The sequence below is a fragment of the Pseudonaja textilis genome, chromosome 3, assembly GCF_049901715.1.
Source record: "Pseudonaja textilis isolate UNSWEBS1 chromosome 3, rPseTex1.2, whole genome shotgun sequence".
In the NCBI taxonomy this organism is placed as follows: domain Eukaryota; kingdom Metazoa; phylum Chordata; class Lepidosauria; order Squamata; family Elapidae; genus Pseudonaja; species Pseudonaja textilis.
The window spans coordinates 116,240,748-116,253,635 of NC_141992.1; the positions used below are offsets into that span (position 1 = coordinate 116,240,748).

Here is a 12,888-nt window from a genome sequence, read left to right on the forward strand (position 1 = left end):
TCTAAGACCACCTGCAGATGCAATGAAGCAATTTAATATATGGGGAAAAGGAAAGTAAGAAAGGCAACTTGGAGAAGATTGAGATAGAAGGCCAGGGTGAGGTGTAGAAGCAATTTAGAATTAAAACCATTACATTTCTGCATTTCCCGTGAAGTAGAGAAAACAAACCAAAAGGGAGCCAAAATGATTCATTGTAAAACTGAAATTGGTTTATTAGAAAATGTCCAGCACATTTGGTTGCTCTTTAGTCTTTAACCATAATCAAAAGCAAAGGGCTATTGCCTCACAGACATAGTTATTCATCACATGCCAATACCAAGCTCAATATTTTAAATTAGCAATTTAAAAATAACATTACCATAAAAATATAGTATGTATAAACTGATGAGTTAAGTGGAGTGGGTTAGCTTGGGCATAGCCTCAACTATCATCCTGATATGCTAACTGTATCTATCTCTTAATCAAAATACTAAAGATATACCTCCCATTATCAAGAAAGCAGTCCCATTTTTTTCTATAGAAAAAGACAGAATGAATTACTATACTTAAATTTTAAAAATATCTAGGAAAATAATGTGTTTTAGTAATAAAAATATAACCTGATTGCCTGCCAAGATACCAGCTAATTAAACATGCTGTCCCATTAATTTAAATAGGAAACTTAAACACCCCTGAGATGTCAAGGACTTAAAACACATCATTCTGAAAGTAAATTCTCTCGCTTTAAAAATTCTCTTTTACCTATGTTGGATTGATGTGATGGTGAAATCATCAGCTTGAGTAAAGAGGCAGTCTAGCTTGAAGTTGCTCCATGGGAGGAAGCAGCAAAGGCCAAACAATTAAAGCCTTTCTCAAGGGTATGCAGTGAGTCTGGCGAGATTGTTGTAAATATATGTTCAACAATAACGAAACAGGTGAATGAACACATCAGTACACTTTGGATGCTTCTGGATTGAAGGGATTAGCCAGCTATAAGCTGTTGTCCAGGGGGACACCCAAATGTGTTAACAGCACATTCTTTGGGAAGGCTCCTTTCATGTCCTTTTGACATGAAAGTTATAGAGTGGACCTAGGGAAAGCTACGAAGAACCAACACTGGATGAAAGCAACAGAGGGGCTGGCACCCGGATCTAATGAAAGCTGGGAAGTATGGGAATAATTGAATAGATTGTGCATAGGTGCAAGACCCAGAGACAAATGGGGCAATCCAGTGGCTTCTGCTCTTTGCGATTGTGGTGACATACAGACAACAACACACATGTGTATCTGCCCTTTGTGTCCTGATCAGTGCAATGTGATGCAACACAATTAATGTTGCTAGTTTCTTGGCAAGATCTGTTTTTCACAGAGTTATTATGGTTCTTTGCCCTTGACATTAATCTCGCCAGATTCAGTGCATTCTCTTGGGAACAGACAGATAAAGGCTTCAATAGTCTGGCCTCTCCTACTTCCTCTTACAGAGTGACTCCAAGCTAGACCAGCCCTTTACTGCCTCTCCTCTCCTTTAGACAATGATTCCAACATAATTAATCAGTATACCAAAAATCTCTGATCAGTGAAATGACATTAGGAGCCACTTATGTTTCCTGTATCTTCCTGCAAAAAAGGATGTCAACTTATAGCACAGAGAAACTGCACTTGTTGAAGTTTTACACAGTTCTTAAGAGCACATGAATCCTATTCTCCTAATACTCTTATGAGAAAGTCTTTTTAAATATGACTGTCTATATGTGAGGTCATATCTAGGATGGCAAAACATCCAAGCTAACTTTGACTCTTACAGTATTTAATTTCTACAAACTTTGTATTATAAATAATTAAAATTATCTACATAATGAATTTATAACTCAAATTCAATTTACATTATTCAACGTACATTTAATTCTGGTTCAGCTGCTGCTCTTGGCTCCTCCATGCTTTTGAAGTGCCATTCTTATGAGTCATTCTAATCCTATTGTGCCTAAATGTGTGAAATGTGTGTGTAAGTTGCCTAAATGTATGAAAAGATCAGTAAAGAGAGAGGAGTAGTCCTGTATCTCATTGATAGCTGTCCTTGTGTAATAATTATACCCACGTTCAAATATTCACAAATACAGATCTCCTATAGGTCCCCTACAAATCTCCTGCCTGAAAAAGAAGAGGCCAAGTGCATGGTTTTATTCTCTTGTATACTGAACCCTCCCCCCACATATTTAGATACTGAGTTCACTTATCACGCTAAGCATTTTTATTTATTTCATTACAGGAATCCACTGGTTTACTGTGGCTTATATCCAATAGCTAATGATGTAGCAGACTAGAAATGAAAATTTAACAAGCCAGATATTTAAACTCAGTCAGAATATAAAAACATTGTCCAAAGCCAAATTAAGGATTATGTTGATAGAAGATTAAAGACAGTAGATAGTTAGCAAATCACAGAAAATGTGACATAGCAAATTATTCTGTGAGGTGGAAACATTTCCCTGAATTTAATACTATATGTCAGCAGCCCCCAAACCTTCTGGGTACTAGAGACCGGTTCCATGGAAGGCATTCTTCTCCATAGAGCTACTCCGAGCATCCAGAGAGTGGGAGATGCTTAGTCTGCTTGGATAGGCTGGGCTTAATTACTAGGACCCTGTTACTCCTCCCTGGCTCCCCCCTAGTGTCCCCCAGTTTTAGCTCAGCCTTTGGTTTGATAGGCAGCTTTCCTTGGCCGGAGCAGGAACAACTTGAGGTTTGAATAGCTTTCCAATATACCGATTTGATTCTACAATTTCTAATTTTTTCCTCAGCAAAATCCATCTGCAATTAGAGTGAGAAGCAGTCGGAACAATCGCGGATCGCCTTTGGCGTTCCGTCTGAATTCGTGCCCATAAGGACAGAGGCTTAGAACCCTGTCATTCTAATTTGGTAATCGCACCTTTTCAAAAGATGAACTTTTCCTTTTCTTTCGCTCTAGCGTTCCTCATGCCCCTTGCCATTGCATTTTCGATCATTTCGCGCTGTTTTAAAAAGAGCACGTTCTTTCTCATACCTCTCAAGAGGCGATTCCTCCCCAAGGAGAATACAGGGGTGGGGGCATTGGAGCCCTGATTCTCCCCTCTCTGCTGCTCAATTGCATGATAGCTGTTTATCAATTAGGTTGGTTGGCAAAGGTACAGCTGTTTTTGGCGCCCAAAATACGTCTGTGCCATTTTGATCTGGGGATTGTTCGCCATCTTAGTGTATATTCCCAAGGCCACAGGGACCATTAGCATGTTGCATCGTGTGGTCTTTGCTAGGTCTTTTCTCAGTCTACTGTTGAGAGGCTTTAACCCCCTTAAAGCTCTAGACACAGAGCCCAGGGAAAAGAAAAATTCTACTCCCTTTGGCTCTGGTTTGGGAGATTAATTGATTGGTATTTGTTGGCTGCCCCCACAGTTCAAATAAGTATGCAGAGAAACAGCACTGTCAGCCAGCACCAAAGCCTGGGACCTGTACAGTCAGCTGTTGAGGGCCTATTAATTGCAATGAATTGCCTTATCATTTAGTGTTCTCAAATTTGGCATACTTGATCTTTATGAGTACACTGAGACATTAGTTGTTTTATTCAATACATTTTATATATTAAAGACTATATCTTTATATCTTTATATAGATAATACATACATTTATTAATTCACTGATATTTGAAGATAATACTAATATTAATATTATTATTAATAATAATAATTAATAATTTTTATTAATTAATTAATTAATTAATTATTATTAATAATAATAACAACAACAACAGAATAATAAAAGTATAAACACCTCAATTTTAGTTATTTCATATAAAAAATAGGGGAGTGAGTGTCGATTGGGTTCCCTGTCCTTGTCGTGGTACAGGAGGTCGGACGCGCCAACTGTCCATATATATCTATATATATCTACATATATCTATCTATATCTATATCTATCTATACCTTGTAGGTCTGAGGTTCTTTAAAGGATTGCAATGGCAAGCAGAGGTGGAACCAAGGCACAGACCCAAGACAAATCTAAAAAAACTAAGGGTCCTTCAAAGGTCGCAGAGAAGGATGCCACCCAACGCCAAAAAGCATTGGAAAAGCAAATTGAAAGGTGCACAAGGGAGGCTGAGAGGATTTCCTAGCCTCCCACTCCAACTCCAGCCTCAGATTCAATGCACCCCTATACCCTTAGACTTGTCCATGCCATCTCGGCCACCTGGCACCATAATATCAAGTGTACAGCCTTCGAGACAAGCCCCTGAAGCAACCTTCATGCCAACGGCCTACGCCAGGAGGAGTTCCTTCCAGATGAGACCCAGAAACAATGAAGGCATGGGTGGAATTGGCGATCCGCAGAGGAATCGCAGCAGGAGTGCAACAATCCATCATGGCCAGGCAGATCCCAGTGTCGGAATGCAACTCACAGTCAATAAGATCTCTATAGAGAACTGACCTGCATTATCTTCAGGTACCTCCCCAAGGGGAGCTTTCTATGATTTCCCATATACATACACAAGATGTACAGGAGGAGGGAGAAGGAGAGGACCAAATGCAGCAAGTAGACGCAGTCTCACTTCACAATAGTGAAGCCCCTCTGGAGGCGGAACCCCTAGAAAGAGGCATATCAGATGACGAGGACATCAAGCCTGACCAACCTACTTTTACCGGTCTATTTCGCCCACAACTTTTCAAATCACTCCTATTTAAGACCAAAACCACAGCTCGTCTTGACAAGTCTCCCTCTGCCCAACAACCAGAATCTCAAGAGCAATCGGAGGATCTGATTTTCTCACAACCCATTAACGAGGTCGATGTTATTCCGGTTCTACAAATGTTTTCAGATCTGATCTAGAAACAGTGGACCTCAGCAGCAATGTACCCCCCCACAACCTTCGATAAAAAATTCTTTAATTTAGCTTCAGACTTTTCTGATTCCCTGAGTACTCCTGAAGTAGATGAGCCAGTAGTGGCTTTGGCATCCTCCTCCACTATTCCCACTGAGGTGGAGGATGCTCTTAAACCAGAGGAGAAGAAAGCCGAGATCGCTCTCAGAAAGGCACATCAATCTGATGTGTGGGCCATAAGGGCAGCAACAGCCGCATCCTTCTTTACTAGGACCTCCCTCAGATGACTCCATCACCTGAGGGACACCATACCAGATTCTAATATTATGGCGCATCAGGACAAACTGCAGCTGCAGAGTGGATGCTACATTGTGGATGCTACATTCAATTCAGTCAAATTTTCGGCTCGGGCCATGGCATCACAGGTTACAGCCTGCTGATTGCTACGGCTTAGACATTGGCAAGCTGACACTAAACAAATGGAAGCTTGCTTCTTCCCCAATTTCGGGTGATAAATTGTTTGGCGCTGCCCTAGATCCACTGCTAATCGAGACCAGAAGCAAGAGGATTCTCCCCTCCCTCCTCCGTTGCTCAGGCACCAGGAATTATCAACCTTTTCAGAGAGGCTCCTTTCGTCCCTATTACCAAGGTCCATTCTCCATTAGATTCCAGAGGTTACCAGGATAAGGGCATCTAACAGTCCGATAGATCGGAATTCACCGACAGACATCATAGGGGAACACAAGGGAAGAGACCTTTTAGAGGAACAGGAAACAGAGGTTTCCGTCGTCCAAGATAATTCCAGGGAACTTGCTCCCATTGGAGGACAATTAAGATTCTTTGCAGACCGTTGGGACTCCTCTACATCGGATTCCTGGGTTTGCGACACCATCAGATTTGGCCTGGCTCTAGAATTTCATTCCACACCCCCGAACTTTTTCATGAAATGCCCTCTCTCCAGGGACCCAATTAAAAGGAACCTGATGCAGACAGAGATCAATCACTTACTGGAAATTAAGGCCATCCAACCGGTAGCCCGGGATCAACAAGACCAGGGGTTCTACTCTCTTCTTTTTGTAGTCCCTAAGAGTTAGGGGGGAGGGAGGGCAATACTAGATTTAAAACAACTTAACCGTACTCTAGTCTATCGCAAATTTAAAATGAGTATGTTGTAATCCATTCTGCTTAGCATAAGGAAGGGCGATTTTTTTAACTTCCATCGATCTGACAGAGGCCTACCTACACATACCAATTAGACCTTCACACACCAAATTTCTTAGATTCTACTATAACAATCAACATTTTGAATATGTCACCCTGCCCTTGGGTTGTCATCTGCCCCAAGGACCTTTACAAAGGTTCTGGCAGCTCTGGCTGCCAACCTTCGGGACACTTCTGTCAGACTCCAATGCTACCTGGATGACATTTTGATATTCTCTTCCTCATCCAGGCAGGCAGAATTGGATATTCAAATTACATTGCGAACGCTACAGCAACTCAGTTTTTCCATTAATTGGGCAAAGAGTCACTTATCTCCCTCAACTTGTTTATCTCACCTAGGTTCGGTAATAGACACTGTTAAGGGACGAGTGTTTCTATCCCGAGAGGCAGGAGAGCATCAAGAACATAGCTCAGACTATCTGAACCCTAAAACAGGTTCCTCTGGCCGATTTGTCAAAATTACTGGGGAAAATGATCTCCTGTATCTCTATTATTCCTTGGGCCCGGTTCCATGCTAGATCACTCCAATGGTTCTTGCTTCCATACCAAAAATCAGGGTGAAGCAACTCCAAGACCCGAGTATTTGTTCCAACAAAAGTCCTGCTCTCTCTACACTGGTGGACCGTTCCAACCATCAACAAGGGTTGTCCGCTGAAAGACCCCCACAGACTCACCATCACCAGATGCCAGCCTGTTTGGATGGGGAGCACACTTCCAGTCCCCCTTGGCTCAAGGATGTTGGTCAGCAACAGAATGATCGAACAGCATAAATTGGTTGAAACTCAGGGCAGTCCATCTAGTCCTTCGCAGTTTCCTTCCTCATATTTGAGTGAGAAACATCCTCATAATAACAGACGTCACAACCAAAGCACATATAGACAGACAAGGGGATACCCACTCAAAACAACTCACGTGGGAAGCAAAGACTGTGCCTTTGGGCGGAAAGGAACTTGGGCTCCATCACAGCGGAACATATTTCTGGACTGACAAATACACAGGCAGACTGGCTGAGCAGAGCCACAGTCGACCAATCAGAGTGGTGCCTGCACCCAGATCTGTTTCAGGAGACGGTTCAGAGGTTCAGTCTGCCAGTTATAGATCTGTTCGCTTCTCCCCTGAACTCGCAGCTCCCGAGATTCATTTCAAGATACCCATCCCAGGGGGCGGAGAACATCAACGCCCTCCGTTGCCAGTGGCCCCAGGGACTCCTCTATGCCTTCCTACCTCTCCCACTGATACCCAAGGTGATCCAAAAGCTGCTGGACGAGAAAGCGGAACTGATCTTGATGGCACCATACTGGCCCAGGAGGCCATGGTTCGCGGATCCCAGGGGCCTGTCCATAGAAGAACCATGGAAAATTCCACCGCACAAAATTCTGCTCACCCAGGGACCAATCCAACACCCGGACCCTCAATCATTACACTTAGCCGTTTGGAGGTTGAGCAGAGACATCTAGGAAAGGAGAATTTCTCGACCAGGGTGATCAACACCATTCAAGCAGCTCAGGGTCCTTCTACAAGCCGTATATATAATGCCACATGGACTATCTTTTATAAATGGTGCACTAAATCCAAGGTGGACCCATTTTCACCGTCAGTGGCACAAGTTTTAGAATTTCTTCAAGATGGTCTCGACAGGGGTCTCTCTCCAAACACTTTAAGATGACAGGTGGCGGCTATTGCCTTGGTAGTGATCTGGGAAGGTCTAACATCCATCTCCCACCACCCACAGATAAAAAGTTTTCTTAGGGGCGCCACAAATTTATGTCCACCAGTGATATATTGTTACCCTGCCTGGGACCTTAACAAGGTACTCACAGCATTCACTAAGAGTCTGAACCTCTGAAAACTACTAGTCTCCATTTTCTCACATGCAAGGTAGTTTTCCTCATAGCTATAAGCACGACGTATCTCAGAAATAGCAGCTTTATCGGCCCAAAAGGACCTCTGTATATTCCATACTGACAGAGTGGTTCTTCGCCCAGAGTTCTTCACCAAGTCAATTCTGTTTTCCACAGGGCACAAGAACTAGTACTTCCAAACTTTTGCCCCAAGCCTTCTCAGGGCCTAGAGCATCAATGGCATCGACTGGATGTCTGCAGAGCTCTCTGTACATACCTACATCGAATAGTTCCTTTCCTTTCAGGAAGCCCTGAAGCCCTTTTTGTATCTTTTCAGCCAACTACTCAGGGGCAGAAGGTCTCACCTTCAACGATAGGCAGGTGGCTGAAGGCCACGATAGCCAAGGCATATGAGACTCAATCATTAGCCATGCCTAGAGGCATCATGGCACATTCAACAAGGAGCGCAGCAACTTCAGAGGCCTGGGCCACGCAAGCTCCTATAGCAGAAATACTTAGAGCGGCAACATGGGTCTCCCCATTGCCTTTCATTAGGCATTACAAAATTGATATATTTGCTTCTGCTGAGGCCTCCTTTGGTAGGAGGGTGTTATGATGAGTCCACTCGGACAGTGCTGGGGCTCCAGTCCAGATGGAGACTCTCCCGTAGGACAAGCCAAGCTTTGGTATGTCCTACTCTCTGGATGCTCAGAGCAGCTCAATGAAGAAGGGGCGTTGGTACTTACCTGATACACCTGTTCTCAGTGAGCTACGACGAGCATCCAGCCCCACCCAATATCCGTCTGGTGGGGTCCTGTTCCGGCCAACGACTAATCAAGATATACGTAAAAAAAAAGAAAAGAAAATGAATGAACATGACAATAGAGAGGGCGGGGATTGCATCACCTTGTCTTCGCCAAAACTGGGGGACGCTAGGGAGGAGCCAGGGAAGAGTGACAGTGTCCTAGTAATTAAGCCCAGCCTATCCAAGCAGACTAAGCACCTCCCACTCTCCGGATGCTTGTTGCAGCTCACTAAGAATGGGCATATCAGGTAAGTACCAACGGCCCTTTTTATGGACTGGGTGTGTGTGGTTTCGCATGCTGCCTGGATGGTACTTTGCTCACTTGTGCGGCCCAGTTCCTACTGCATTATAAACAATACCTGCGTCTTAGCACTGTATACCTGTGTCCCACAAAATAAATAAACAGGCCTCATTTTTGCAAGTGGTCTCTAATTTTTGCTTTCAATATGAAGATAAAAATTAGGATAAATCAGCACACAAAGTGTAATAGGTCTTGACTCATTTAAAAGCAATATGCTAGAAAGCGAGGGCCATAATTAGATATGTGTAACTGTCTTCTTAGGCATTCTGCGATGGCTTTGTAAGTTAAAAGCTACTGTTACTTGCCTGATTTTTCTATAATGTCAAGCCAGATACTATGCATGATTTTGTCCCGAGTGATTATGTTCAAGAAAATACTCAAAAAAATCAATTCATCAAACAATATTTCTATTACAGAAAGAATGGCGGTATTTAGTGTTATTTTCTGTAAAACTGAAAACCCTTCTGAAGAAAATTAAATTATGCGGAGGAATGAGAAATCTCTCAACAAATACTACTATAGTGCCTGTGGCAAGGATGTTAAGAGACAGATTTGCTCTTTATAGTTTTCTAAATGCTACACAAATACCAGGTGACTTACCACAGAATATAGGCCAAAAGTTGTGGGCAGTCATCAGAAAGATCCCATCCAAGCAGAAACGAGAGCAGTTTAAAAATCAAATAGCTAAATTCACTACATTGTGAAGTCAGCAGAGAGCATAAAAAAATAATAATAAGAATTTCTTTCTTTTGCAAGAACACTAGACAGTTCGGGTCAGACTGAAAGAACTTTTTATATTTCCATCGCCCCCTCAAAACATTCAGCTGCTTTGAATTATGAATCACTTCCTTGAATACTTGAAAATGCATTGCTGATCTACACAATAACCTCATTGTACAATAAGTTCTATTCCTTTAACATTCTTTTTAAAAGAACCCTATTCCTTTAAAATGGTGGCCCTTCAACTGCAATACTGTGGTTCTTAAGAGAGATCCTTAGACATGCTGCTTAGCACCCTTTTATGTAATATATAAATGAAAGAGACAACTGAATGCAGCAATGCAGCACACGCCTGATTTATGTAGACCTATCAAAAGTGCTCCCACATGATCTTAGATATTGGGGAAGAATTTTAGGTCTGATAAGCAGAGGAGATGAAACAAAGATTGAAAATCACTTAACTAAAAGCAATAAATATGCTTTTAATTAGGCAAAACTGTGCTTTCTAGTCTCACAGGATTCCACTGAAATTAAAACTATAAAAGGTTCAGTCTCAGCATGATATACATTATCTCCTTGAAAAATAGGAGACAAGATTGTTTGAATTATTATCTAAATACTTCAGAAGTCCGCCTGACTTTAAGCTACATCACAGGCACTCTAATATTTGCTAGATTGATAATTATGAACTGTGAACACAGGGAGGACACATTCCAAGGACCTGCCATGTTACTGATGGGTTTTGGCAGTTTGTATGTTTTCCCGCCATAGGTACTGTAATATATTTTAATGCAGTCAACCCCAAAACACTCACGGAGTAGCTAAAAGTGTTAAGTGGCTTCGAGTTGTAGTCTGTTGGTTTTAGGAAGAATGTAGATCACCACATCTCAAAGCGAGAATACTCAGAATATGCGTGCGCTGTAAGCCGGAAGCTTGTATTTAAGGACAGTAGGTTGTTGGTACTTAGGAACAACCTGCTCACCTCGTCTTCCTTCAAACACATCACTGATTTCTCTTAAGAGCAAGGACATGTCATTCAGCTGAGATTCCCAAGCCTCACAGAATACATCCAGATTTTCTTTTGCAATTTTACTGGAAGGATGCAATGTCAGAGTTTCAGCAGCAGAAATTATCTGAAGGAAACAAAACATATACAATTCTGTATCAGCATCCACCTCCACAGGACAAAAGATAAGCTGTCTCTCATTTGTATTAAAAAAGGCTATATAGCATTTGCTAACAACGCTTTTTTAAAAAACAAAGGATTTTCATAGGGAATACTATTGTACTATATGTTCTATTAAGCGACTGGCAGTTTTAAACTAAGTTAGCTGAGGGAATATAACTGTATTATAAGAAATCTTACTTTCAAGAAGATTTTGAAAAAGATTATTAATTTATTCTTCTGATGTAGGGAAGAAGGTCTCCAACAGAGTGAAATGGCTCTAAAAAGCACTTCACTGATTATACTATCAGGAACAGTTATTGTGAATCTAGCATCATAAATCATGCTGGCCATGATTGTTGTTTATTAAACATGATTCCCTATCCAGAACTTTCTTTGAAGAGATTTGTTTTGTTTTGCTGACTAAGTATTTAGGAAGTCGTACGTTGAACTTAATAGTTAAAAGATACTTTAATATTATTATTCCATGCCCAATATATCTTTTCCATTATGAAATTGATTTATTTTCAAATATTGATGGAATATTGACCTATTTCCACATGAGAACAGTACATATTATGGACAAAGTTTTCAGTTTCTGGCACCTGAAGCTAAAGTATTTGAAACAGAATTGGAAAATTCAACTGGAGCAAATAGTCATATAAAAGTACAAATACCTGAGGCCCAGTCACATGAAAAGTATCTTCTGCATGGAGACAAGTAATTTCGAGTGGCTCTGTTCCAGAGACATGTCTCAATAGATGGCACATCTATACAGAGAAACAAAACAATCCAACATAATAATAAAACCTAAGTATGAATTGTGGAATTCTTATGGAACATATATGGTGGATACCAACTAAATCTTTTAATATACATTGAAGGTCTAGATATACAATATCTAGAGATTCAGGTTTATTCTTGGGAGAAAGCTGGACATCTGCCTGACATCTAAGCTGACATCTGACAATCGTTTGTCATCTGAACTCCTGTCTCTCCAATCCTGACCTTTCAATCATCCTAAATAAGCCAAGGGACATATGGCTGGGGCAAAGACTGAAAGGAAGTAGTCAAAGCTAGGAAAACTCCTCCCTGAAATTCTATTTCTTTCTATTTTTTTAAAAAAAGATATTTGATGTTATCTGTAATCAATTTCCCCCAGGATTGTTAAGAATCAGGTGGCATACCAGTTTAATTAATTATAGTTGCTGTTATTGTTATTATTATTTTGTTCCATTAGCATGCTTACTTCTCCTTTTGAATCAATGGTATGAAAAATATGGTAGGACTGGTACAACTACTTGTGTTTTAGAAATCAATCAGCTGTTGGTTTTAAGAACAGATATCCCAAGTCTCCAAGCAGCTTTCACCAGAAGGGCATTCTGAAGAATAAAGCAGTAGCACAAACATAGCACCTCAAGTCCAAAAATCTGAAGATTTTCTGTAAAAATTCTGGTTGAGTTCTTGTGAACTCGTAAATCATTCCTATGTCTGTTTCCTAGTTGCCATGGGAGAGGGAAGGCCTGAGGGAGCAGTGCAGCAGATGAAGGCCAGAAGCACATTTCAAAATCCTTCATTGGAGAGTGTGATTGATGACACCCAGCCCTGAATGTGTTTCATTGGAGAATCTGATTTATGACACATCCAGGGAGGTAGGAGGAAACAGGGTCAGGTGGCAGTAAATTACATGTCTCAGAGTTGGCTTCATAGGGTTAGTGCCAGACATGTTGATCCTAATAAATCTTGGATTCTTTTGAAGCTTGGCTCGAGGCTCATGATTTAATTGAGGCTCATGATTTAATTAGAGCAATCATTGGAACCCTGACAGTTCTCTTACCAGAGTTGGGGATATTCCTTTTTACTTACTTTGGTGAAGGAGAGAGGCTGCAGTTGGTCTTTAAATGATACGGTGGGATAAGTATAAAAAAGTAGGCTGGGCCAGGATAAAAATTAAATGTAAATACAAAGAAAATACAGCTCATCTGATTATTCCCTGTGCTAACAGTAATTCCT

General features: G+C 41.3%; 1 protein-coding gene across 1 annotated transcript in view; it reads right to left on the bottom strand.

Annotated features, from left to right (window-relative positions):
• CTNNAL1 (catenin alpha like 1) overlaps positions 1-12,888 on the bottom strand; it is a 58,596-nt gene that overhangs the window by 12,499 nt on the left and 33,209 nt on the right. Inside the window, exons 10-11 of the mRNA XM_026701024.2 lie at positions 11,553-11,645; positions 10,693-10,843 (exon numbers count right to left, since the gene is read on the bottom strand). Of these exons, the coding sequence (XP_026556809.1) occupies positions 10,693-10,843; positions 11,553-11,645 (244 nt within the window). The remainder of the gene's footprint in view (positions 1-10,692; positions 10,844-11,552; positions 11,646-12,888) is intronic.